Source organism: Malus sylvestris, chromosome 1 (genome assembly GCF_916048215.2).
Source record: "Malus sylvestris chromosome 1, drMalSylv7.2, whole genome shotgun sequence".
NCBI lineage: Eukaryota > Viridiplantae > Streptophyta > Magnoliopsida > Rosales > Rosaceae > Malus > Malus sylvestris.
The window spans coordinates 17,589,165-17,615,684 of NC_062260.1; the positions used below are offsets into that span (position 1 = coordinate 17,589,165).

The 26,520-nt window shown below is 35.8% G+C and overlaps 1 protein-coding gene and 2 long non-coding RNA genes across 4 annotated transcripts; all 3 read right to left on the reverse strand.

Moving 5' to 3' along the window:
* Positions 1–3,243: 3,243 nt before the first annotated feature.
* LOC126587483 (NAC domain-containing protein 43-like) lies at positions 3,244–5,312 on the reverse strand. Its single transcript, XM_050252588.1, has 3 exons — positions 4,910–5,312; positions 4,513–4,793; positions 3,244–4,175 (listed from the first exon to the last, which is right to left on the reverse strand). Exons 1-3 carry the CDS (start codon positions 5,094–5,096, stop codon positions 3,378–3,380), a joined length of 1,266 nt encoding a protein of 421 aa, XP_050108545.1. The 5' UTR covers positions 5,097–5,312; the 3' UTR covers positions 3,244–3,377.
* A 6,885-nt stretch (positions 5,313–12,197) lies between these two features.
* On the reverse strand, positions 12,198–13,914 carry LOC126587801 (uncharacterized). Of its 2 annotated transcripts, none has more exons than XR_007611238.1 (3): positions 12,985–13,914; positions 12,406–12,697; positions 12,198–12,311 (listed from the first exon to the last, which is right to left on the reverse strand). It is a non-coding gene; the product is annotated as an uncharacterized LOC126587801 (long non-coding RNA). The 2 variants fall into 2 exon arrangements; XR_007611231.1 differs by lacking the exon at positions 12,198–12,311 and having other exon boundaries at positions 12,318–12,697; positions 12,985–13,685; positions 13,761–13,914.
* Positions 13,915–15,591: 1,677 nt separating this feature from the next.
* On the reverse strand, positions 15,592–20,366 carry LOC126633069 (uncharacterized). Its single transcript, XR_007626945.1, has 2 exons — positions 20,267–20,366; positions 15,592–15,788 (listed from the first exon to the last, which is right to left on the reverse strand). It is a non-coding gene; the product is annotated as an uncharacterized LOC126633069 (long non-coding RNA).
* Between the last annotated feature and the right edge of the window lie 6,154 nt (positions 20,367–26,520).

Below are 26,520 nucleotides of genomic sequence, written 5' to 3' on the forward strand. Positions count from 1 at the left end.
AGAAGCTTGTCCAAGGAATCGGTATGCGTAAATTATGTAAATTGAATTGCTTGTAGTTCTCTTATTTAGAAGTTATGTCTAACTCAGGGGGAGTATCCTAAAGCATACTCACTTTATATGAATGTACTCTTTTTCCTATGATTAGGAGCATTTTTCCCACTGGGTTTTTGCTACCTAACGAGGTTTTAACAAGGCACCCATCCTGGGATGATCATACTTTGTTGAGTTCACTACTTTCGTCCTGTTTGATGTTTGTTTTAGACATTATGCATACTTTCACTTTTTTCCTTAATCTATGGGTTTTCCCCATACCTTGGGTTTTACCATAGCGATGTTTTATGAGTATTACTACCAATGTATACTTTGTTAAATTTGAGACTCACAGTCACCCGTTGTGCCGCTGACTTCATCAACTATTCTACCTTATTTGCTGAAGATCTGATGTAATGGTTTGTTGAGTATTTACACACTCAAGGGGGAGTGTTGCAGTCATATTTAGAATAAGAATGTGATTGTGTAAATCCTACTGAATCTAGGAATATCTCTTATATTCCTATTAGGAGTTACTTACCTATTAAGAGTTGTAATCTTAAAAGAGTAAGGATTTTACCTATCACAATTAAATCTCTCTCTTCTCTCTCTCACTGCCGCCGGCTCCCTCTCTCTATTCCCTTAGAATAGCCAAGTTAAATAAGCCTACAACAGATGTGACGTTTAAAATATGTCTTATTTTTAGTTTCAACTAGGTATCATCATGAAGAGGGTATGTTTATCCATATTTAACAAATTCAAATATCATGCACATTTATGAATACGCAAGTAAACATACTGTAAGAGTATTTAAATACTAATTTTAAGACTAGAATCGCTTTTTTTTTATTTTTTATTTCTTTAGTGCAAGTATTTTCTTTGTTCTCATACACATTTCTGAGAAGTTAACATAAAATACTATAATTTGGATGGAATAAGATTCAATATACAATAATTCTTTTTGGTGTTTTTGGTCAATTATTTTATTGATTTACAATGCCCAATGCTTGTAAATATTTGCTTTGCGTACAGAAGAGGCTTAAGGGGAAATAATATATAAACTTGGACATGGGCGTAATTAAGGTCAAATATAGACTACTACTAGAGCTATAAGTCTTCATCCCTTCACTTCTAATTAATATTGGGATATACATCGAATCAGCAAAATTATTATTTTGAGTTATCCAAGGAGAGTGAGCGTGAAGCAATGTATTATATTGAAAGACTTGAAACTAGTCTAAAAGAATATAATGTGATTGTACCATATAAGTATTATCAATTCATTTATGTTATAATACATGAAATAATACCATCACTTGACATCTTACAAACTTACAAACAAAAAAATTGTGGTGATAGGTTACAATTACAAACAAAAATATTTGGTGTTCTTGTTGTCGATCTCCGGTAGGACTAACTCCTTGCTCTAGATGTCGGAGCTGTAAGGCCAGGTGGTCTTGCTGATGCGGGAGTCGAATTAGGTCGTGCCAGTACTTGTCCTCGAAGTTTTTGACGGCGACCATGTCGTGCTGGACTTTAAGGAGGCCATTGGAGTTGGATCGGAAGGCGATCTCGTCAAGCAAGAAGGACTCGGTGGCAAAGGAGGAGGGGTTGGCATTGAAGGGGACGTAGTCACGTAGCGAGCGAAGAAGTGGTGGGAGTGGGTTTAGTCGATAAGAATGACAGACGCTTGGTTGTTCTTTTGTTTTTAAATTTAGGAGAAAAAAGGAGGAGTTAATACAATTAAGATGTGTAAGTGGAGAGGTGTCGCGTATTTAGAGTGGCCACAGAGAGGCTGTAGTCTTTTTTGGATGCAAAAGATTTGAACTCCTTTAGATCGTATGTGTCACACCACTTGATCATACATGTACGTGTGTTGCATCATTGAACATTGGACGTGCATGGATTTGAATTTTTCATCTTGGAAAAATTCTCTCGAAATAATACTTAATTGGTTTGGCATTATATTACGTTGCACTGTTGTTCTACCATGCCAAGTTTTGATAAACTTAAAACTAAGTTGGGTAATCGAATTGCATCATGTCGTATTTGAATTTATGTTTAAGTTCATCTTACATATCATCTTGCATATCATCTTACATCCACATCAAACCTACTTGACTAGGTACATAATCGAATTGCATATAATCCTTGTTTTTTTTGGGTCAGAAAACCAAGGTATATAATCCTAGTCAAGTAGGTTTGTTCTGATCAAATCAGTTTATTTGTATTTGAAGTTAGTTTGTTTAAGTTATTAATTACATGGCTTCATGTCAAATATTAATGATTTTGCCTTGCTAAATTCCTATTAGGTTTGACTATCTACCCAGGACTTCATATACAACTGATTTAGCTTTCATACCATATCTTTCAAAGCTAGGTTAAATCCTAGAGCATAAGATAAGAAATGACCTAATTAACATCGTGTATATATAAACAAACAGGCACAAATGTTAACTTGAGAGACGCACGTCTTCATGGCCTACTGAAAGAAAAAAAAAAACTTTCATGGCACTGATCGCTTGAATACGACATACTCCAAGACGGAACCACAATGGTGTTATTCAACAAAGAGAAAGAGTCAAAACATAAAATGTTCCCACAATGGTGTCATCATATCCCTACCAGTACTAATTAATACTCAACTCCCTCTCCGTCAACCTTTTTTCATTACAAATTCTTTTATTTTCCTGTTCTCTGATGACGAGACAAAGATGCAAATCTTACGTTTCTCTCTACATAATTTCGTTCCATTATTTTGACTTCTTAAAAGTAGGGCATCTCTCTCTCTCTCTCTCTCTCTCTCTCTCTCTCTCTCTCTCTCTCTCTCTCTATATATATATATATATATATATATGAGTTGTGATCATGTACATGAACCCTTGAGTTACAATGATGAGAGGATTGATAGGTTGAGCCATGGGGTTCGATATCCGTAAACAAACCGACAAACCACGTGACACAAAGATTAATTGCTGATGATGATTATATGGTCCATCACCAACTTGAATATCATCTTACAAGATTAAAAAAAGTGAGAATTATTATTGCATTTGGAAAGAGATAATAATCAGTATACTAAGACTACTAGTAGTACTCCACTCTGAGTCACCACCCCTTGCCATATATATGATTCTTGACATGAACAGTGACAAAAATTAATAGTATACATCGTGATTAAGCTAATAATGGTACTTTGACAACGCCACCCCATCTAAAACTCCAAAACAAACTTTATTTATCTAACATACATGTTTATACTACTGTGCTTGTAATTATATATTTCTTTGATTTGGACGGACTAGATAACATTCTTATATGATATTATATGATATCGGGTTGTTCCGTTATATAGGACCGTTCGACACGTGGCACAGTTTGTCGGAGGATGACAACGATGATGATTGTCGATCGAAATTCCACAGGTCGATCGCGCTGTTGTTGTAGTCGTGTGTGGCCTGGTAGGATTTGTTGGGTGAAGACAACGATCCTCGTAGGGCACTTCGTAATTGAAGTTCATGATCATGATCATCATTGTCATAAGAAATAGTGTTGTGGGGGTCAGTGATGAAACAAGCTAATTGCCTAGAGGTCTCGGTTTGTCCATTGAGTTGTGAAGCCACAAGGCGGTCGAAAGTTGCCCAGTTGGTGAGTCCTGAGTCCATGTGGTGTGCATGGTAATCCATGTTTTGGTGATGATCAGTGAAAGGACTCATCTGGTTGTTATTAACCTCTGTGACCATCATCTCCTCATGAATGTTTGGTTGGTAACAATCCTGGCTGCTTGTGGAGTTTGGGCTGTCTAGGGTCGGAAGTTTCAAGAACCTCTCATGGAAGCCAATATGATTAATAGTATTACTAATGCCTGTGTTGATTGGTTGGAGGTTAAATCTTGTGCTATTATTGCTAATGTAGGCTTCATTCTCTTCTTCCTTGCATGCCCTTCCCATGTATTGAATTATTTGCTCCAAAGCTCCGTCGGGACACGAATCAAACAGTGATTGGCCACTTTTTGTTTCCGATGTGATGGATGTAGTAGGACTCAAAATTGGGCTGCTCAAACTTCTGTGGAGGTTTTTCTTCTTGAAAATTCGGCAAACCACCCATCCCTCTTCTTGTGCTGCATCTCCCACAACTGTGGGTACCTGATCATATGAATAAAACATACATAAGCATCTTTTGTTGTCAGAAAGATGTTTGGATGTCCAGTTTTTGTACCACACATTCCATCACTAGTAGCAGTCGAGATAAATCTTTTAGATGTAGAACATAATTAAGGAGGACAGTGTTTTTTGCATATCACGTTTCTCCTTCTACACATTCCTGTTTAAACTGTCCCTTGAATTTCTTTTGTTTTATTCGATAAAAGGTCATTCATAAGTAGGAGTAAATGGAGATAATAAAATATGGGCATATGAAAATCATTTCTCATAAAAAATGACATTATTAACTTACGATTGTAGGGTATTCAAAATGGCTTACATTACTGATACTGTAATTGCTAGTAATATTGTCGTCGAGTCTATATTCATGCATGATCCAATCAGACTTTTGGCCATGGGGAGCTCGGCCTTTGTAGAACACAAGGGTCTTCCTCATACCGATCCGCCTGCAGTTGCTACATATCACTTTATCACGGCCAGTTGCCTTCCAGAATCCGGCAGCAGTTGCACGATTTGTTCGTGTTCCAGTCGGGTACTTCTTGTCTTTATGGCTGAAAAAATACCAATCATTCTGTGGTGTAGTTCCTATCTTACACTTCTCTGTAAAAATTCCATTACTATAAAAACTTTGGTTCATATGAATAATCAATAAGTTCCAAATATAAAATGGCTACATAGATGTATACGTCTTATTATATATATATATATGTATGTACCTTGTATATCCCATGGCTCAAGCTTATTGAGATCGACTTCACGTATGACATTGAGATCAATCCTCTGATTTGAAGCCTTCTTCTTCAAGTAGTACTGCAAGAGTTCCTCTTCTGTTGGATGAAACCTGAAACCAGGAGGGACTTGAGATTGCCCATTTACAGATATGCTCATGTTTTCAGGCGCCATTTTGATTAACAAACATGAAAGCTTTCTGGAATCTTCTTTTGAAGAATCCAAAACAATAGAAGCAGTTAAAACGATGAGATGGAGGAGTACTGAAGAAGTAAGAGAGAGAGAGAGAGAGAGAGAGAGAGAGAGAGGAGGTAATAACAACTAAGTTGGTGTACGCAAAGAATATGGGGGAGGACTATATATATACTGAGAGAGAGAGAGAGAGGAGGATGTAATAACAACTAAGTTGGTTACGCAAAGATTATGGGGGAGTACTATATATATACGTCGTTGGACGAGGAGGGAGAGAATATACATGAAAAAATTTAAGCTTTTGGTTCTCATGGGACACGTGTACACATATGATTTTTATAAAGTGTAGGGTTAGTTTCACTATGTTATGGGAGCAACACCAGCGTTGCAAGGGCCTCCTAGGGCAACTCATTATTGAATCCCTCGGTGAACAGTAACTGCCTTTAATGAACAGTAATTGCCTTTTGCATCTCCACCCCTAAACTGAATAACCATGGCAATAGGTAATAAAATATTAGTATTTTCGGATATGATTTTTAATCGGTCTAGTTGCAACATGTTTCATTAAATAAGAAATTACAACTCAAAGTATTTGAGAAAATATTAAATTATGGTGTAAGGTGGAAGATAATGATAAGATATTTATAGAAAAATTAATTCTTTTTTTTTAAATTTTAAAATTTTTTTTTCGGATTTTTATTAATTGTTTACATTTTTTAAAAAAAATTTTATTGTTTTTTTTTTTTTACATTTTTTTATTAATTTTATAATGTGGCTGACGTCATCCTGATGTCAACCTTGCATCATGTGGCCTCAGGCTCTCGGGCCACCAATTCGAACCGGGCCTCTCACTTGGGCCTTCCTTGAGCCCTATTGCCCCCATGGGCCGGAGTAGATTGCTGGTTCTATTGGTCATTTTTGTCGCCAGTCTATCGGGCTCTAGTTCCCGCTGGAGTTGCTCTAAGAAGAACCACCCACCTTACATTACACATAAGTGGAAAGACGTGGGGTCCATGGATGTGGGTATCAACAAGGGGTCCCACAGATAGGACAGTGTGGGAAACTAGCTAGTGTGTAGGGCGCAAGCTCATATCCACAACTGAGACCCTCGACCATAAAATCTCCTTAGAAAACCACCTATTATACACAGCCATGGACCATTCTCTCTCTCTCTCTCTCTTTCTCTCTCACTCTCTCCCCCCTTTTGTGCAACCACCACGACAAAAAAACAGGTAGTGGGGTATGTGCGTAGGGATTGCTCTTTCATGGCCCATTAAATGAGAAAGATAAAAATGTGAGGAAATGACATTAGCCAAACTTCTAAAGAAAGCCCTTTGATTTCTAAAGCTCATATTGTATGAATGTATGAAATGTATGAGGCCAACACTTGCTCAAAGCTGCTTTAGTTTTCATAAACGGTCCATGGCCCGCTCTTCAGTAAGGGTAAGAAGTGTGACCGTCCCCTATCGAAGGGCCTTACGTTTGGATTTTCTTGAACGAATTTGATGATTCGCTACAACAGTGTTTTTTCGGTTTTTCTCTTTTGTTGTTCAAAATAACTGATTAATTTGTATGACCAACGATTAACCTTTATTAATTTCTTTTATTCCAATAGATTTTTTTTATAATTATTTTAACTTTCAGAACAGTTTTAATTGCATCAAATAATAATTTTAAAATTTTGATTCGATCATCTGAATCAATTCTTAGTTGTTCGTGTTCATTTTATTGTTAATAAAAGCATATACATGTGAATATTTAATATTAGATTTTTTTATATACAATGATATATTTACATTGAGGGGTAAAGAATAAATTGGTTGCGAACTCATCATTTCCGAGATTAGAACCTAAAACCAATTACTTACAAGTAAAAAAGAATACCACTAGAATGAAGTACTAAATGTCAAACTAGTTATATATTAATAAAACAATTAAAGAGAAAAAAATTAACTATAACATGCCTCTCTCTCTTTTTCCCAAACCTAGCATGCATATAACAAGGTTCTAAAAGACGCTAGGCGTTAGTCAGGCGGCGAGTTGGGGCCTAGCGCCTAGGCAAACTAGGCGAATTTAAGTAAATCTATTATATTTCGTGTAAATAAGTGTTTGTTTATACTTAAAAGTTAATATATATATATATATATATATATAATTTCATTATAAACTACAAAATAGAATGACATATATATTAGAAAGTATTGAAACATAATAAAAACATGGGGAACATGCATATAATGTGTATTCATGTAAGTATTTAACAAGTATCTTACAATTTATTGAAAAAAATAAAATGCAAAATGAAAGTTATAAAAGTTAAAATATATATAATTTCATTATAAACTACAAAATAGAATGACATATATATTAGAAAGCATTGAAATATAATAAAGACATGGGGAACATGCATATAATGTGTATTCATTTAAGTATTTAACAAGTCTCTTACAATTTATTGAAAAAAATAAAATGCAAAATGAAAGTTATCTATTTTTTGTCTAAGTGAATCGCAACCTAGGTGGGCGCCTCAGTAGGTCGGGCACCTTAGCAGGTGTAGGCGCCATTTCTTAATTTTTAAACACCTAGGCATTAATCGAGGCTATGGCCAACTGCCTAGCCGCCTAGGTGGCGCTAGGCGGGGATTTTTAGAACAGTGATAACATTCTTGATGTGTTTTTTTTCTTTTCCATTCTCTCCATTTCAATCTTACTTCATATATCTCTCAAGTTCTTAACTCTAATTTTAGTTATTGAGAAAAATAAGAAACTAAGAAATAGGTTATTCAATCAAAGTGGTTGAAAAATTACTTGGAGTTAACTATGCCATAAAAAAGATTAAATGAACGGGCATCTTGGAGAAGAATATGTTGGAAATGCTTGATTTAAAAATTTGATTGATGATTTTGCCTATAGGAGTACGAAGAAATTTTTTATTATGAATGTAAGCTTATATAATTATATTAGTCGGACTATTATGATTTAAGATTAGAAAAGAGACATATAGAGGCATACAATTTGATGGGGAATTATTTCTGAGCTCCCAATTTTTCCTTTTTCACTTCATTGATTTTACTAACGCGCGTGAAAGTGATGCATAATTTGTCTTTTGAACTTCTAAGAGAATTCCCTCTTTTTTGCTCACATCGTATGTAACGACCCGTTTCAAAAATTTCATTTTAATTAGTTAAAATTATGAAAATACTCCTAATGATGGAAAGGTTGATCTTCGTTGACTTTCGTCCGTTGATCTCGTTGATACGGACGCATTGGCGCGAACCGAATCAAATTCGGAGCTAAAATGAAGATGCTATGATTTTTGAATGACAAGGGTATTTTGGTAGTTTCACCAACGGAGATATTTCTCCAATTTGGGTCTCCACATGGCTGACACAAGGTGTTCCCCCCCCCCCCCCCCCAATTTTTGGTGCCATTTTTCTCCTCACTCCCATGACATGTCTCTCTAGAACTCTCCTTCTTTCTCTCTCGTCTCTACTCTCTTCTCTCATCTTCGACGAGCGCGCACACACACCCACATACATACACAAACAACAACCACAACCACCATCACTCCCTCCCCTGCGAGTCCTACGAACCTTGAACGTAGATAAATCGCTTGTTTTCTCCCTCCTTCCCTCGTTACACAGTACGTTCACTGTGCAAAAAGTTAATCCGGCGAGTTCTCGCCATTTTCCGACCAAGGTAAGGTCTAAAATGTTCTTAAAACTTCGTAGATTTAGGATGTTTTTGAGTAGTTTTCGTGGTTTTTTGACGCAAACTCAACTCGAGAACCATTTTTCCAGATTTTCAAGCGAGGTCCAACGGCTTTCAAGCAATATTCTGGCCAACTTCGGCCACGACACAACTCCAAAATGGTGCATCGGTTGGAAGTGATCCAGTCCTCCCTAGTTCGAGCGGCTCTCCGGTAATGAAATACTTATGAGTGGACCCCTTCTTAAATTGCATGTTTTTATAAAATATTAGGTTTGCATGCATTTCATATTTCATGAATTGATTACGTTTTATGATATGATTCACGGATTTCTAGAATTATGCTTTATGAACAATTTATGATTTATTAAAATTGCTTTGATGCATTATTTATGATTTATTGAATTTACGTTTTCCGAAAGGTTATGAATTATTGGATTTCCGTATATAAATTCTATGGGTTTCGAATATGATAATTTTACAGATTTATGAATATGGTTTATCATGGTTGGATTGAGGCTTTGAGCTTTTGAGCTCCGGATTTGATATGAGATTTGGAGATATGTTTTCGGTGCTTATCTAGTGGGTTATCATACGATAGATACACATAACACGGGTATGACGTCTATGGCCATAGGACACAGTTGAGGATATCTATGTATATATTTTTTCTCTGGCGTAACCCAGAGTCATACAGCTTCACCTTCGAGTGATGGGGCCTACCATGTTCCTTCACTGGCGTAACCCAATGTCGTATAGCTTCACCTTCGGATGTGGACATGTATTGCCTTCGGGTGAATGAGGAGTAAGATATTTATGCCATAACCCCAGCTTCATTGACGAAACCAATGTTGGACAACTTCACTAACCACGACTAGTGTTGGTGTGTGATGTTATATGTTTCTTCTCTGGCATAACCCAGTAGGGGTGGGTTCGGTTTAAATTGGTTCGGTTTTTTGCCAAAACCGAAACCAAACCGAAATTTCGGTTCGGTTCGGTTCGGTTCATTTTTTTTCGGTTCGGTTTCGGTTCGGTTTCGGTTTTTTGTTTTTTTTTTCTTTCAAAAAACGAAAAACATTGAAATTTTAAATTTTAACATATCCAACACAATCATAACATAAGCATTCTAACTAGAATCAAAGACAATGAAAATAAACATTTAAAGTTGAACTAAAATCATCAATCAAGTCTTCCAAAGTCCAAACTAACAACCTCACAACGCAAAAATCGTACAAATGACTTAGAAAAGTTAAATTGTATGATATTGTTCAAAGATCAGGGGTGTTTGCTTGTAACTGCATGTTGACAACTTGATTAGTAAAAGTAATGCGTGGGTGGATTTATTTAGTGTGTGTTGGATTCTTTTCCATCAGAAATTACCCAAGTAATCTACCTGAAATAAATGTTTATAGATTCTGTTACATGTTATATGAGAGTAGATTTGGAAAAGAAAGCTGGGGCAGAAGTAGACAGTTCTATGGAGATGGATGTAGGTACTACAGGAGGAGGTTTGGTTCCGGAACCTTATATGGGGGATAAATAATAGGTTAGGGTTTAGAGTTTTTACAGGCAATTTTTTTAATATTTTGAGCTTAAAGTTTGACAACACATTGGGTTTAGCACATTTTAACTTACAAATTGGGTTTAGAAAATAATATCCAAAACAAATAATTAAATAAAAAATTTAATTTAATTAATTCGGTTTGGTTCAATTTGGTTCGGTTTCTAGATCACTAAAACCGAACCGAACCAAAAGAATTTGGTTCGGTTCGGCTTTTTCAATTCGGTTTGGTTTTTTTGTTCGGTTCGATTTTTTCGGTTTCGGTTCTGTTTGGTTTTCGGTTTTTTTCGGTTTTCTGTTTTTTGAACCCACCCCTATAACCCAGAGTCATATAGCTTCACCTTCGAGTGATGGACATGTACTGCCTTCGGGCGACTATGATACCCCTAGAGAGTACAGTATTGAGATTTACAGATTCTTCTTAGGGCGGCATTATCACATTTATTGAGCATTGTTTTGCACGTACATGTTTTGCTAATGTTTTCATGACATATTAGAGTTTTCAGAAAACTTATTATATGTAGTATTATATATGTTTTCAAAATAGGGGGTTAGTATGTTCAGTAAAAAAACATTTTTTGTATTATTAGTATTAATATAAATTATGGTCCACTCGCCTTTTCTGTTTTGTGCCCCCTTGGGATATAGTGACGAGGAGTACAACCCGAGCATCGAGGCATTTCCCTACCAATGACCTTGCATCCCTCCACTTGAGTATGGCTTCCTTCTATGATCATTTGTTACTTGATGCCTTACCTTTCTCTAGCACTTTCATTTAGTGGTATGCTCTGGACATATTCGTACATCTTTATTCAGAATTGTGAATGTTGGATACTCAGTTTCTTTCATGTTTAAATTGGATTATAGTTACTACTGCTATATAATGTTGCATTTTCTTTGTGAATGTTGTTTCTCGCATAATTTTTGAATTGCTTGTTCCTTCATATCCTCGTAGATTCACACTCATGGCTTTCGTCACATTTAGGTGTCGGCCAGCACGTGTCATCCAAGTGTCATTTGGATATCTGGGTTGGGGCGTGTCATCGTGATCAATGTAAATTCTTCCTCTCCATGTCATCTTATGATTTGAAACTAGATTCCGCCTACAAAATCAACGTAGTTGTTTTTTGGTGACTCCCTTCATTTGCTTGGTGTGCTCCTTCAGTTTTCTAGTATTAAGTATCTCTTTGTTTTCATCTTTTAATCCTATATTAATAAGTGGAAAAATTGTAGAAGGACAAAAATCATTGCAGAAATGATTTTTTTATTAATTTTACTTGTAATAATTCTACTTCAATATGTGTGATAATTAAGGAGAATGCTTGTATCCATTCCACCCCTGGAGGTACCTCCTTATCACCAAATTGGCTATAATGAAATTCTGCTTTGTGAGATATATTTCGTTAAAAAAATTAATCACATTGAAGATCGTTTAATTAGTCAGGTATAATTTTTAAATAAATTAAAGGTTCATAATGAGGACCTTAATTGTTATCAAAACCATGGATTTGTTCGATGCATGCTTCTGCTTCTGGAATTATCTTCGAGCTTGTATTAGTTATCCACCTGAGCAATAGGTTTGCATAAACCAAAGGATTTGGGATAGTTTTGTGGTGGCAAAGATGTAGACTCCAACTGTTTTCTCATTAATTAAATGATTGATTAAATGTTGATGTCATATAAATTCTTAAAGTTTATTTAGTTTACCTTTATCAAGGGGGTTTATATTTCAAAATAATCAACCTCACTAGTAGGTTCATTATGTTCATGTCTTTGTTTTACATGTTGAATAATTCTTCCAACAAAGGTAAATTTACCTGCCATTGTACTTCACTATTTCTTCATAATAGTGTTTTTGGTGCTCAAGTATAGTGGCCACTTCTTGGAAAGAGCCAACGACATTGACAAGTCGGAAAACTCTGGAATAGACTACCAAAAACCCAAGGTTTTGTTAGTAAAGTTTATCTGCACATTTGCCTAAATGAACAAAAAGATATGCAATGCCCACTGTGGTAACACAAACCTCATCAACATTTATACACAGAAAGGGCCACACCAGGCCCCTTGAAATTGTAAACATCAAGTGCAACAGGGGAGACTCCTTCTAGGACTTAGCATTACAAACAGATAGATGCGAAGCAGAAAACCATATTCATGGGGAAATTACTTCACCAGCACAATCATATGATCTAGAATGTTGAGATTTACTTACCAAAAACCATTTCAATAAGTTTTCATGGCCCTTTGACCACTGTATCAGGCTCGATACTGATCGCCAAAGGCATGCCTAGGAATACATATGGCTTTCTTCCAACCTGTAAATTGGACATGTATTGAGCACTCCCCACATCATTTTACTTACATTCAAGATTAGAAATGACTTCGAGCCATTACCAGGAACTATTCCAGGGATGTTTTTACATATAATAGGTTCATGAAAAAATAGCACTTGTAAAATAAAGCATTACATTTCAATTAGAGTTTGTTCAAACGGTTAGGTAATCTTTCAGATGCTAACTTAAGTTGTAACTTATTAACAAAAACGAGTAAATCACAACATTGACAACAAATGACATAAACATAGAATTCACAAATTACTTACTTTCTTGGACTGCTTATTTACTTTTCTTTCTTCCTGCTTCGTACGATCCTTTATGGCCCCAAGAAAATAACCCACTTTCTTGCTTCTTCGCAAACCTTTCTCTGTATCGATGTTATCAAAATGCCCCACTTCATCTTCTACCTTTAAACGACACCCCATTCTCACTTTTCTTAGAGGCCCGCTTTCCATTTTCTCCTCCGTCTTGCTCTGATTTCTACTCATTATCCACCATTCCTTTCCAAACAGTTCTTCCCTTTTCCTCTACAAATCTCACCTTTTTCTGACCACCCCGTGCTTCTTCACAAAAGCACCGCCATTGTCTCTGCATTCATCAATGCTTTCTTCCTCATCCTTCTCCAATTAATCCACCACCAAATTTCTGCTTCTCTTGCTGATCGAGTCACCAGCGCCATTAAAGAATAAATAAACAAAACCAAGCTAGCATACTTCTTTGACTGGCTCCATTTACAAAAAAATCCTCCAACAATATAAGCAATTAGTGATGAAATTGGACATAGAAATGACAAAAAGAAACCCTAAACAATGGGAGAACTAATGGAGAATAGATAAGACTGGAATTTGCGGAAAAAATGACGAAGCAACACCAAGAAAAAACAAATTAGAAGATAATTCCTCAAATAATCTTACCGAATCAGAAGGGATGCGGTTGAATTCGAATTTCTAGCGGCAAAATGAAAAAACTAAGAGATGACAAAAAATATTAGGGTTAGGGAAGGGGGAGATTTAAGAGATGAGCAAGAAACATAAATCCTTACCTGGTTCAATTGTGTCTCAGCATCAGTGGTTATGGCAAGAGTGGCAAAGAAGGATCTCTGCTTTGAAGATAGGGAGATAGGCGGAGAACGAGAACGAGAGAGGCGGAGAGCGAGAAGGAGATGAGAGCGCGCATTTGTGTTTTTTTTTCTTTTTCTTCTACTTATTCACAACAGAGGTGTGTGCGACGGAACTTATTCTTGTCGCAAACAACAGAGCGCCAAAGTTTAGCGCGCACAAAATAATAAAATTTAGTAGTTATTGCGAGAGCCGCATCACGCGTCGTAAAAAAAATGTCGCAATTACCATATTTTCTTGTAGTGAAAATAATTGGCATGTTGCAATTATCACTATTGGCATCCAAAAATACAAGAATTTGGTTGAATTAAAATATAGGAATGCTTTAGGATATTTGTGGGAGCTATCGGTGGATTATTACAATAGTAGCTCTCTTAATTTTTGTTAATAAAAAAATGGTTAATTATAATACATATGGCATAGTATAATTGCTAATGAACATATATGCAAGCCAAGAACGTAACATAACTCACTCAACTCCTCCATTATATTCAAGAATTTAATACAGTGATAAGCTGTCATGGAAAAAACACAGTGATAAGTTATGAAATAGCTACCAAGTCATTCCCCGGCCCCCAATTAACACAATATCGTTGTCAAAGAGTATGAGAAGTTTAGAACTTGAATGTTGAACAAATAGAGAAGCATCTAATTTGATTGTTTAAACCCAATGTAAGTAGATATGGTGATGTAAAATATAGAGGGACGTTTTAATAACACATCATGGTGGTTGCTCCAAGTAAGCTTTCTGATAAGATACCCAACTAAGAATGTATTTTTGGCGTCAAGCTATTTAACATTCAAATTAAAATGAGTACCCCAAGACATTAGCATGTTCACCACTAGGCTACTAAAGGGCGTTGGAATATTTGTGGGTTTGGTATTCTATAGATTGTTGATGTTTAATGCTTCAAGACATGTTGTAGTATCAATATCTTTACGACTTAAATTATTCATCCCTACATATAGTGTACAAAGCGGATATAAACTTTGTGGACAATAATGAAACACATCCTAATGTTGTGTCTTTGTCAATGCTTTGTAGTATCAAAGACAAACCAACCACACTAAAACTTATACAAGAACGCTCAAGATTTAACTAGAAAATAATACTAAAAGTTTTAGTTTGTACAAGCTTTTATTTAAGAACATATAAAATGGAAGAGACTCTTGCTAGAATTTTGAATCAAGAGAAGAGAAATTTTCTGTAGCATTTTAATCGGCAATAGTAGAGGTTCATGTATCCCTACGAATTGTGTAATAGCCCTCCGAAAAATCAGTCACACCTCTTCAGTCGGAGTTGTTAATAATCTAAAAGAATCGAAAATTCCTCGCCGGCTAAGACTAGAATAGATAACCAACAAACTTGAAGTAGTGTTATTAATTCAAAATGAAGGTATTTCTCGATCGACTGGATGCCTCTAGTGATGTTAATTCAAACTGAATATATCACCGGTTGCCAACACAGTGTTGTTAATCTAAACTGAATGTGTGTTGACCAGAGGGTTAGGCTTGGTAGTATTTTTTTTAGAGCATGAGAAGGTTTCATGACAACCAAGTTTTGATTCTTGAAATTATTCGAATATTATCAAAAGTCATCTTGATCCTTAGCAATTTTAATCCATTTAGGACTCGACCGAGCCACACCTAAATTTGATCCCTTAGTAACCCCTGTTGTAAACTAAACCAAAAACCAATCAAGCAATAAACAAAACATAACGATTTTAGAGTTCCTCCAATATAGGAGAACCCCTCTAACAACGGAAGCTTTATTGATTACCAACAAATACAAGAGAACTCACAAACACAAAGTGTTCTCAAGTATACAAACTTATGCCTCTCACAACTTTCACACACAAAACTCTATTCTACATCCATCTATTTATACTAATAGATGTCATAGGTTTACACAAAGTCCCTAGAATATAGGAAACCAAATCCTATACTAAAACCTAAACCAACTAGGAAACACAATTCCAATATATCTTGCGTCTAAGATATCCTAATCCTTTTTAGTTTAGGCATGTTGATTTAATGCCAAATCCAACAATCTCCACCTTGGCATGAAATCCATAACGAGGCATCCCACAACTTCCATTGCTCCACCATATCGCATGATCAAACTTGCTTTAACCGCACCAAATCTAAGTAGTGCTCGAACTTAGTTACATTAACCACCTTTGTCAACATATCAGTTGGATTATCTTCTGTAGCAACCTTTTTTAGACGAATCTCACCTTCAGCTACAACTGCTCTTACAAAATGATATCAGACATCAATGTGCTTAGTCCTAGCATGATGTACCTGATATCTGGTCAAATAAATGGTACTTTGGCTGTCACAATATACATCCAACTTGTGTTGTTCTACACCTAAGTCTCCTAACAACCCTAGAGTCCACATTGCTTCTTTGATAGCTTTAGCGATCGCCATGTATTCTACTTCTGCGGTTGATAATATTGATCTCCAGCATATAGGACCATTTGCCATAGTAAATACATAATTAATCGTCGATCTTCTTTTGTCTGAGTCTCCAACAAAGTCTAAGTCCACATATCCAACTAAGAACTTATCAATTCCTTCATCACATCTTTTAAAACAAATACCTTTGTCCCTCGTTCCATGTAAATCCCTTAGTATCCACTTAGCAGCATTCCAACGCTCTCTTCCAAGATTATGCATGAATCTATTAACAAATCCAGTTGCGTGTGCTATATCAGGACAAGTACACACCATAACATACATTAATCCTCCAACCAAATTAGCATATTGGATACCATCCATCTTCATCTTTTCTTTATCAATTTCGGGACATTGTTGGCTGCTCAACTTGAAGTGAACACCTAATGGACTTCTTACAAGTTTAGTGTTTTTTGTTACTCTAAACTTTTGTAACAACTTCTCAAGATATTGCTTCTGAGACAAACACACCAAACCTTTTTTCTTATCCCTTGAGATCTCTATTCCTAATATTTTCTTGGCTTCACCGAGATCCTTCATTTCAAACTCCCTTCTCATTTCCTTTTTCAACTTTTCTATCTCTGAAATATTGCCTAGTACAGGAACGAACCATCTTTCAACTTCTTGTGATAAACACAGTGATCATAGTGACTTCTTGTATAATCTTGACCCTTCATAAACTTGTCAAATCCTAAATACCACTGTCTGGGCTATTGCTTCAAACCATAAAGAGATTTTCTAAGGTTACAAACCGATCTTTCTTTGCCCTTCACTTGATACCCCTCGGGTTGTCTTATATAAATCTCTTCATCCAAGTTTCCATGAAGGAATGAAGTTTTTACATTTTTTTTTATCCAATCTTCACGTTTAGTTGTACCAATTCAAGGTTGAATTGTGCAACTAGGGCAAGCAATACTCGAATGGAGGAGTGCTTAACCACAGGAGAAAAAATCTCATTGTAATCTATTCCCTCTTTCTGAGCATATCCTTTAGCCACCAGCCTAGCTTTAAATCTTATCAAGCTCTTGTCATCCACTCCATCATTCTTTGCATAAACTCATTTACAGCTAATTGATTTCCTTTCTCTAGGCAACTTCACCAATTCCCAAGTCTTATTCTTGTGAAGGGAGAACATCTCATCATGCCATTTACTACTGTCTTCACTATTTACTACTTCTTCAAAATTAGTAGGAATTTCAGCCTTAATTACTGGCAATGCATATACCATGCATGCCATGCAATCTTTATATCTCACAGGAAATGATATGTCTCATTTTTCCTTCCTGTTGGGTATGCAATCATCTTGTATCTTTAGTTCTTCTGATGGTGTTTCTTCTTCGTGATCACTCTCTTCATGTTCAAGTTGATCACCTTGTCTTTCTTTTTCCACAGCTTCCTTACTTGGTTGTGAATTCACAATTACTTGTTCCTCAAGCTCCACCATCTGAACATCTTCATTCAATTTCATGTGACTTTCATCGAATGTCACATCTCTACTTATTATAATCTTGTTCAACTCGGGACACCAAAGTCTGAAGCCTTTCACATCGCTATTGAATCCCATAAAGACAACTTTCTTAGCTCATGGATCCAATTTGTTTTCCTTCACATGAAAGTAGGCATTGTATCCAAACACTCGTAGCTTATTGTAGTCCTTAGTTGGTTCTCTATACCACACTTCAATGGGTGTTCTACCCTCCAATGTTGTTAATGGTAGTTAATTAAGCACATGACATGCATAGCTTCTACCCAAAATCTCTTTGGCAGCTTAGCTTGAGATAGCATGCAACGTACTTTCTCGACCAAGGTCCTATTTAGTCTCTCTACAATCCCATTATGTTGTGGAGTATATCAAATACTGAAATGCCGAGTAATCCTTTCCTTTTTACACACTTTGAAGAAAGGATCAAAGTATATTTCCCTTCATTGTCACTTCTCAATATTTTAATCTTTTTTCCAGTCTTGTTCTCTAATCTTCTTCCATTCCAAGAAGATGTCAAGAACCTTGTCTTTTCGTTTCATCATATATATCCATGATCTGCGAGAGTAGTCATCAATAAAAGATACAAACCATATTTTTCCACCTAAAGAAGCATTATTTGCAGGCCCCCAAACATTAGAGCGAACATAGTCCAAAATCCCTTTCATTTGATTAACAGCTGAGCCAAATTTCACCTTTGTTTGTTTGCCACGAACGCAGAGCTCACAAAACTCTATCTTTCCAGTTTTTGCTCATTTTAAACACCTTTGCTTAATCAATCCTTGCAATCTTTTTTCTCCTACATATCCCAACCTCATGTGCCATAATGCAGACAAGTCACTTGTATCACTTTGCACTTCATCAGCTACCATAACCACTTTATTTTCCAAAGTCTTTCCTTGTAGCATATAAAGTAAGCCATTCCGAGGCCCTTTCATTATGACAAGTGCTCCTTTAGAAACTTTGAGCATGTTGTTATTCGAGTAAAGCTTGTAGCCTGGTGACTCGAGAGTGCCTAGTGAGATCAATTTTTTCTTCGAATTTGGGACGTACCTTACACCATGCAATTCTTGGATCACACCATCATGGTGCTTGATCATGATGCTTCTAATACCTTGAGTTATACATGGGTTATCATCTCCCATATACACAGTTCCATTTATAATTTTGAAGCTTGAAAACCAATGCCTTTGAGAAGCCATGTGATGGATACAACCTGTGTCGAGCACCCACTCTTTCATATAATCCACAATGCTCATTGTAGTTAGGGCATAGACAAATTCCTCATCCTCGACTTCAACCATATTTGCTTCTAAGTTATCTTTCTTCTTTCTAGTCTTTTCTTTGATTTTAGGGCAGTTCTTATTCCAATGTCCTTTTTCATGACAAAAAACACACTCATCTTTATCCAAGAACTTCCTATTCTTTGAGACTCCTCTAGTACGAGACTTACTATTTTTCTTGTACGAACCTTTCTTTTATTTTGATCTCCCTCTCACCATCAAAGTTTCAGAGTTATTCCTTTCTTGCCTGTCAATGTGTCTCGCCTCATGATTCATAAGAGCACTTGAGATTTCATCATACTTAATTGTCTCCTTACCATAAATCCAAGTAGTCAAGAAAGGCTCATAGGATTTAGGCAATGAGTTCATCAGGATCAAGACCTTGTCTTCATCTTTGATTATCTCTTCAAGATTTTACAGTTTAGTTAGAGGCTTGTTAAACTCTTCTAGATGACTAATCATCTTCGTGCTCTATTTGTACTGGAACCTATACAACTTGCTCTTGAGATGCAGTCGATTCCCTGCACTCCTCTTCATATATTTTATCTCCAATGCAGCCCATAATTCTTTCACAGAAGTTATATTCATAACACTATACTTCTGTTGCTTTCCCAAGCATAGCCGAATTGTAGAACATGCATGAGCATTTAATCTTTCCCATTCTTCATTTTTTCATTGAAAATGACATGTCTTTTAACATGATAACCAAACCTTGTTGTATGAGGACATCTCCAACCTCACACTGCCACATAGCAAAGTTGTTTGTTCCATCAAATTTCTTAATTTCAAACCTAGCACTCTGAACCGTCGTCTTGGTTACACTAGTGCCAGACTTTTCTTCAACATCATCACTACTGGTGGAATCACCAGTCTTCATCATTGTTTGATAGTCAACCCACGCAAGAACCTAGGCTCTTGATACCACTTGTTGTAAACTAAACCAAAAACCAATCAAGCAATAAACAAAACACAACGATTTTAGAGTTTCTCCATTATAGGAGTACCTCTCTAACAACGGAACCTTTATTGATTACCAACAAATACAAGAGAACTCATAAACACAAAGTATTCTCAAGTATACAAACTTATGCCTCTCACAACTTTCACACACAAAACTCTATTCCACATCCATCTATTTATTCTAATAGATGTCATAGGTTTACACAAAGTCCCTAGAATATAGGGAAACTAAATCCTATACTAAAACCAAATCCCAAACCAACTAGGGAACACAAATCCAAATATCTTGCGTCCAAGATATCCTAATCCTTTTTAGTTTAGACATGTTGATTTAATGCCAAATCCAACAACCCCACCTCCACTAAGATTTAGTAACCCCAACTCCATCAAGATTCGGTTAAATCACTCCTTCCTAAGCTAATAAATCCAACTGGCTTGAAAGATCACCATTGGACCGAGAGTAACAGGTTTCCATCTTGACTTACTTCCTCTTGGCCAAAATGTAATATTTCAATCACAACCAATAGTGATGATAGTTGCTTTTGTTGGATATAAGTTAACAATCCGTGATTTAATTATATATGCTAATAAACAATAAATGCGAATATAAAAATTAACAGAGTATGAACAAAACAAAAATATAAAACAAACAACTTGAAGATCAAGGCTTGCGTACCGCAATGTCCTTAAAACAAAAATTTCGTCCCTACTCAATGCTTGTAATTCTACGGACGTCTGCTTCACTAGGATTCAACGATCTAAGTTAGAATTCCAGCACTGGAAAACTAGACTTCTGGCGAATTTGTTTGTGGTACTCTCAGTATGCTTGGTATATGAGGATTAATGATTTTCAGTGATTTGAATGATATGCAGATGCATGTATTTATAGTGAGCATGTGCTTGTTCGTAACATATATGTTTTTAGGAGGCGACTGTTTAACGTAAAGGGTGTGTTGCTCCATCTATTTCTCAGATACGCTCTCAGACTTCATTTGAAAAGATGAGTCTTTTCATAAAAAAAAATAATTTAATTAAATTCGAAATTAATTAAAAATAATTAATTAAAGAATTTAATTTTCAGAGCCCAAAAGGCCCAAGGCCCAAGGCCCATCTTTTGATAATTAATTATATATTAATTATTAATAAATTGATATTACACCCCAAAGCCCAACCCTAAGGGTAAGCCCAGTTTTAGTCTCCAAGGTCCATCACTCTAATCACTTTCTATAAGGGACAAAGCCTTATAAAGTGAGGAAACCTTGTGGTGGTGAGCAATGTGGGACAATGAAATTCTACTCAAAATTTCCAACAATACCCCACATTTGTGTTGCAATTTCATTCAAACACCACCAATATACTTATAACACCCCACATTTGAATGCAAATGTATGACTAGGCTGCCTAAAATTGAGAGAGAATAGACATGATATGCATCGAGTGAAGTGTCTTTTGGACTTGAACTTACCCTAGTGAAAGCATATCGGGTTTACTTGGTGACGTAGTGGATGTGGAAGATCTTGAACTGTTCACCGCAATAGTAAATCGAGACAATATGCTACACACATATCAAGTCCACTTGTCGACTTGGATTCTGTAGTGTCAGAAATCCAATTGGCATCACTTAAGCCTTCTACAACAGGTGGATACTTTGTGTAGTGTAATCTGTAGTCAAGTGTATTTTTCAAATACCTTAACACTCTTACTAAAGTATCCCAATGCTCTTATGCCGGATTACTTATATATCTACTGAGCCTACTTACTGCATAAGCTAAGTCGGGCCTAGTTGAATTCATCAAGTACATTAGACTTCCAATTACTTGAGAATATTCAAGTTGAGATATGGCATCGCCTTTATTTTTTTCCAACTTGCATCTAGCATTAAAAGGAGTTGCCGCAGGTTTGCAGTCAAATTGACCAAACCTTCGTAATATTTTTTCTGCATAATGGGATTGTGTAAAGACATACCTTTCACTATTTCTCTTAGTTTGAATTCCTAAAATGAGATCGGCTTGACCTAAGTCTTTCATGTCAAAACTTGAATTCAACATTTTCTTTGTTTTGTTTATTACATCTTTATCACTTACCATTATGAGCATATCATCCACATATAAGTAGACAATGACTCAAGTTTTATCATAACTCTTAATGTAGACACATTTATCAGATTCATTTATTTTGAACCCATGTGTCAACAAAGTATGATCAAATTTCTCGTGCCATTGTTTTGGTGCTTGTTTAAGTCCATATAATAACTTAACTAATTTGCACACTTTGCTTTCTTGTCCTTTAAGCACGAACCCTTCAGGTTGTTCCATGTATATTTCTTCATCTAGTTCTCCATTTAAAAATGCTGTTTTTACATCCATTTAATGTATATCAAAGTTGTATACAGCCGCAATCGGTATTAATGTCCTAATTGACGTTATGCAAGAAACTGGAGAATAGGTGTCGAAATAATCCAACCCTTCTTTTTGGCGATAACCTTTGGCTACTAAACATGCCTTGAACTTATCAATGGTTCCATCCACCTTATGTTTCTTCTTGAAAATCCATTTATGACCAATTGGTTTACTACCGGGAGGTAAATCAACCAATTCCTATGTGTTATTTTCCATAATGGATTCCATTTCACTTTTAATTGCTTCCTTCCATAAAGGAGCCTCGGAAGAAGACATTGCTTCTTTAAAAGTTCTAGGTTCATTCTCGGACAAGAAAGCAATGAAATCGGGTCCAAAGTTTTTAGAAACTTTGATTATTTTTCCTCTTCTTGGTTCCACATCATTTCCTTGGACACCAGAAGAAGAGGTTTCATCATAACTATGATCATGAACCCTCTTTGTATTAGAACCAGATTCCTTTCCTTTGTAAGGAAATATATCCTCAAAGAATTCTGCCTCCGCTGATTCTAATATAGTGTTGACATGTATGTCAGAAATCGAAGATTTTACAATAAAGAACCTATAAGCAACACTATTATTTGCATATCCAATGAATACACAATCAATAGTTTTAGGTCCTAGTTTCGTTCTTTTTGGTAACGGAACTTGTACCTTTGCTAAGCAACCCCACACTTTGAGGGTTTTATAAGTGGGTTTATGTCCTTTCCATAGTTCATAAGGTGACTCATCAATCTTCTTTAGAGGAACCTTATTCAATATGGTATTTGCAGTAAGTAAAGCTTCATCCCACAAATTGTGTGGAAGCCCTAAACTATTTAACATGGAATTAATCATATCTTTGAATGTTCGATTTTTTTCTTTCGGCAACACCATTTTGTTGTGGTGTGTATGGAGCCGTTGTTTGATGTGTAATTCCGTGTTGTGTGTAATTCCGTGTTGTGCACAAAAATCTAAGAAAGCAGTAGATTCATACTCTCCTTTTCTATCGGATCTAAGTGCTTTGATTTTTCTCTCAATTTGATTTATAACTTCGGCTTTATATGTCTTAAACATATTTAAAGCTTCGTCCTTGCTATGAATCAAATAAACATAGCAATACTTACTGTAATCATCAATAAAAGTGACATAATAATTCTTTCCTCCACGAGTTGGTATGGATTTAAAGTCACAAAGATCACTATGAATTAATCAAAGTAATTCATTTGTTCTTTCCAGAATTGACTTTCTCGTTTGCCTAGCGAATTTAGGTAATAATTCTAATTTAACCATTCTTTGCATGGAACGAAAATTAACATGTCCTAATCTAGCATGCCAAATATTAGAAGACTCAACAATATAAGTAGAAGCATTTATTTTATTAGCATCATCAATGGCAATTACATTGAGTTTCACGAGGCCATCCACCATATAACCCTTTCCAACAAACATCCCACCCTTGGTAAGTACAAATTTGTTGGATTCCATTACAAGTTTAAAGCCCTTGGCAATCAAAAGAGGTCCAGAAACCAAGTTCCTCCTTATTTCAGAAACATGCAGCACATTCAGTAAGGTGAGACTCTATCCAGATGTGAATTTGAATACCACTTTGCCTTTGCCTTCCACCGCAGATGAGGTAGAATTGCCCATATACAGCTTTTCTCCATGGGCAGTAGGATGGTATTCAGTGAATAGATTTCTGTCAGATCAGATGTGCTTAGTAGCACCAGTATCCAACAACCATTCACTCACATTTGAGACCATGTTAACCTCGGACACAACAGCAACCAATTCTTCATTGGTGGTTGCCATGTTAGCATTGTTGTTGTTTCCATTGACATGATTTCCATCTTTGCGATGATAACAATCTTGTGCATTGTGACCAGATTTGCCACACACATAGCATGCGCCCTTAATCTTCTTCAGATTCTTGCCTTTGGGAGCAAGAGCAGATTGTACAAACTGCTTGGTTTTCGGAGCCTTATTCTTCTTCGGCTTGGCCTTGGAGTTTCCTCTCTCAACATAAATTGCATTGGCTTTAATGGCAACAAACCCTCCAGAACGGTCTGCCTTTCTGTGGTATTCTTCTACTCATAGCCTCAAAATCAAATCTTCCATATTCATCTCACGACGCTTGTGCTTGAGATAAATTTTGAAGTCATTCTAGGAAGTTGGCAACTTTTCGATTATCGCCCCAACTTGGAAATGCTCATTGATCTTGCATCCCTCGGAGTGTAGTTCATAGATCAATTTCTGGATTTCTTCGACCTGAGAGACAACGGATTTTGAATCCACCATTGTATATTTGAGAAACTTACCGATAACAAATTTCTTTGAACCGGCATCATCAATCTTATACTTTTTCTCTAGGGATTCCCACAACTCCTTTGCTGTCTTGCACAGAGAATAAATGTCATAGAGATTGTCATCCAAACTATTCAGAATATAATTCATGCAACAAAACTCGGAATGATTCCAAGCTTTAATTGCCATGACAGTCTCTTTTGTCATTGGATTCTCATTAGACTTCGGAGCTTATTCCTTGACAACATGAGCGAGATTCATTATTATAAGGAAGAACAACATCTTCTGTTGCCATCTCTTGAAGTCCAGCCCTTTGAACTTCTCTATTTCCTAGCAAATTACATAGTAATTAAGTCCTAATATAATTTTGAGGACTTGACATTTCAAACAATGTCAAACAACTACTCTCATATGAAATACAATTTCATAAGATGGATTGTGCACACCATTAAAGACAGTCAACCTAGTAGTGGATCCAATTATTAAAGGTTAGACTAGAGAGTAAGTTGATCCTCGAGTAGAATGAGGCTAAAGCCAACATAACTAATGAATCAGCCAGGCGGAAACCTAACTTAGTTGATTGGAGATCCCATGGTCTAAGTTCAATGGGCAAACTGGTTTGGAATGATTCAAAGAAGTTAACACACTATATACCTCATTCCCATGATGGAAGAAATGTGTTGTCTGCAGACGTTTTAGGTTGTATATTTATACTTAATGACAGTGATATCTTATAAATAAGAGGAATAGAGCAGACTATTCTTAATCAGTGGTCACCTATGTGAGAATAGAAGTGGGTCACTTCTATGAGAATGAGATGACTAATTCTCTAAAGCTTTTATGAATCTGGGATTTGTTCAGGACCAAAATGAACACAACCGTATGAATTGGAGTATATTAGGATTGGTGATGTGTGTTGCTTATTGTCTCGGTTTACTATTACGGTGAACAGTTCAAGATTCTATATTCATTGCGTCACCAAGTAAATCCGATAAGTATTCACTAGGGTAGGTTTAAGTCCAAAAGACACCTCTGCCGATGCATCTCTTGTCCGCCTGTACTATCAAATTCTTCCTAATTTTTCATTCATGTGGGGGATTGTTGGAAATTATATATTATAATATGAAATATTGTAATATATAATTTTAATAATTGAATGAAAAATAGTGTTAACCAATTTCTTAGAAAGGTTATGTTGTTTAGGTGTATTCTCTTGATAAGTAATGTATACTTATAGATGAAAAGTTACATCTCATTAACAAGAAGTACTTGGGTTCTATATAAACTCATGAAACCATTATCATTAAGATATAAAAAATTAGAGTTAATTTTTACTCTTGAGAAATAGGGTTTCCCTACTTTGTTTCTCTCATGCTTTGTGTGTCAAATTCTAAGTCGTGTCTTGAGAGTACGGAATATATAAAGTTCGCCAGAGTCTGAAGATTGAAGTGCTTTGATTTCGGATTATAGATTGTTGAATCTTGGGAAATAGATGCCTATCGAACTACAAGCACAAAAGTATGGGTGAAATTCTATCTTTAGGATATTGCATTTATGCAAGCCTCAGTCTTCAAGTTTGTCAGTTTTTCTGACTTTATCTCTAATTGTTTATATTAATCTCATATATAATTGATGTTGTGAAATTTCTTTATGATTATTATTATTGGAATTCTTTTATATTTATCATATTTTCTAATATTACTCCAACAACTTTGACACGATGCGAGTGATGTAGTGCATAATTTTAATAATATACACGATGATGTTACTTTTAATCAGTCAATAATTTGTTTATAAAATGGGATACATCTGTGCAGGTTTG

Bases quoted from the DNA above. Each gene is read 5' to 3' on its own strand.
- LOC126587483 (XM_050252588.1), bottom strand. From the start codon at position 5,096: ATGGCGCCTGAAAACATGAGCATATCTGTAAATGGGCAATCTCAAGTC. The intron at 4,794-4,909 runs GTACATACATAT...GAATTTTTACAG, and splicing joins TGAGCCATGGGATATACAAG to AGAAGTGTAAGATAGGAACT. The intron at 4,176-4,512 runs GTAAGCCATTTT...TCATATGATCAG, and splicing joins GCAATTACAGTATCAGTAAT to GTACCCACAGTTGTGGGAGA.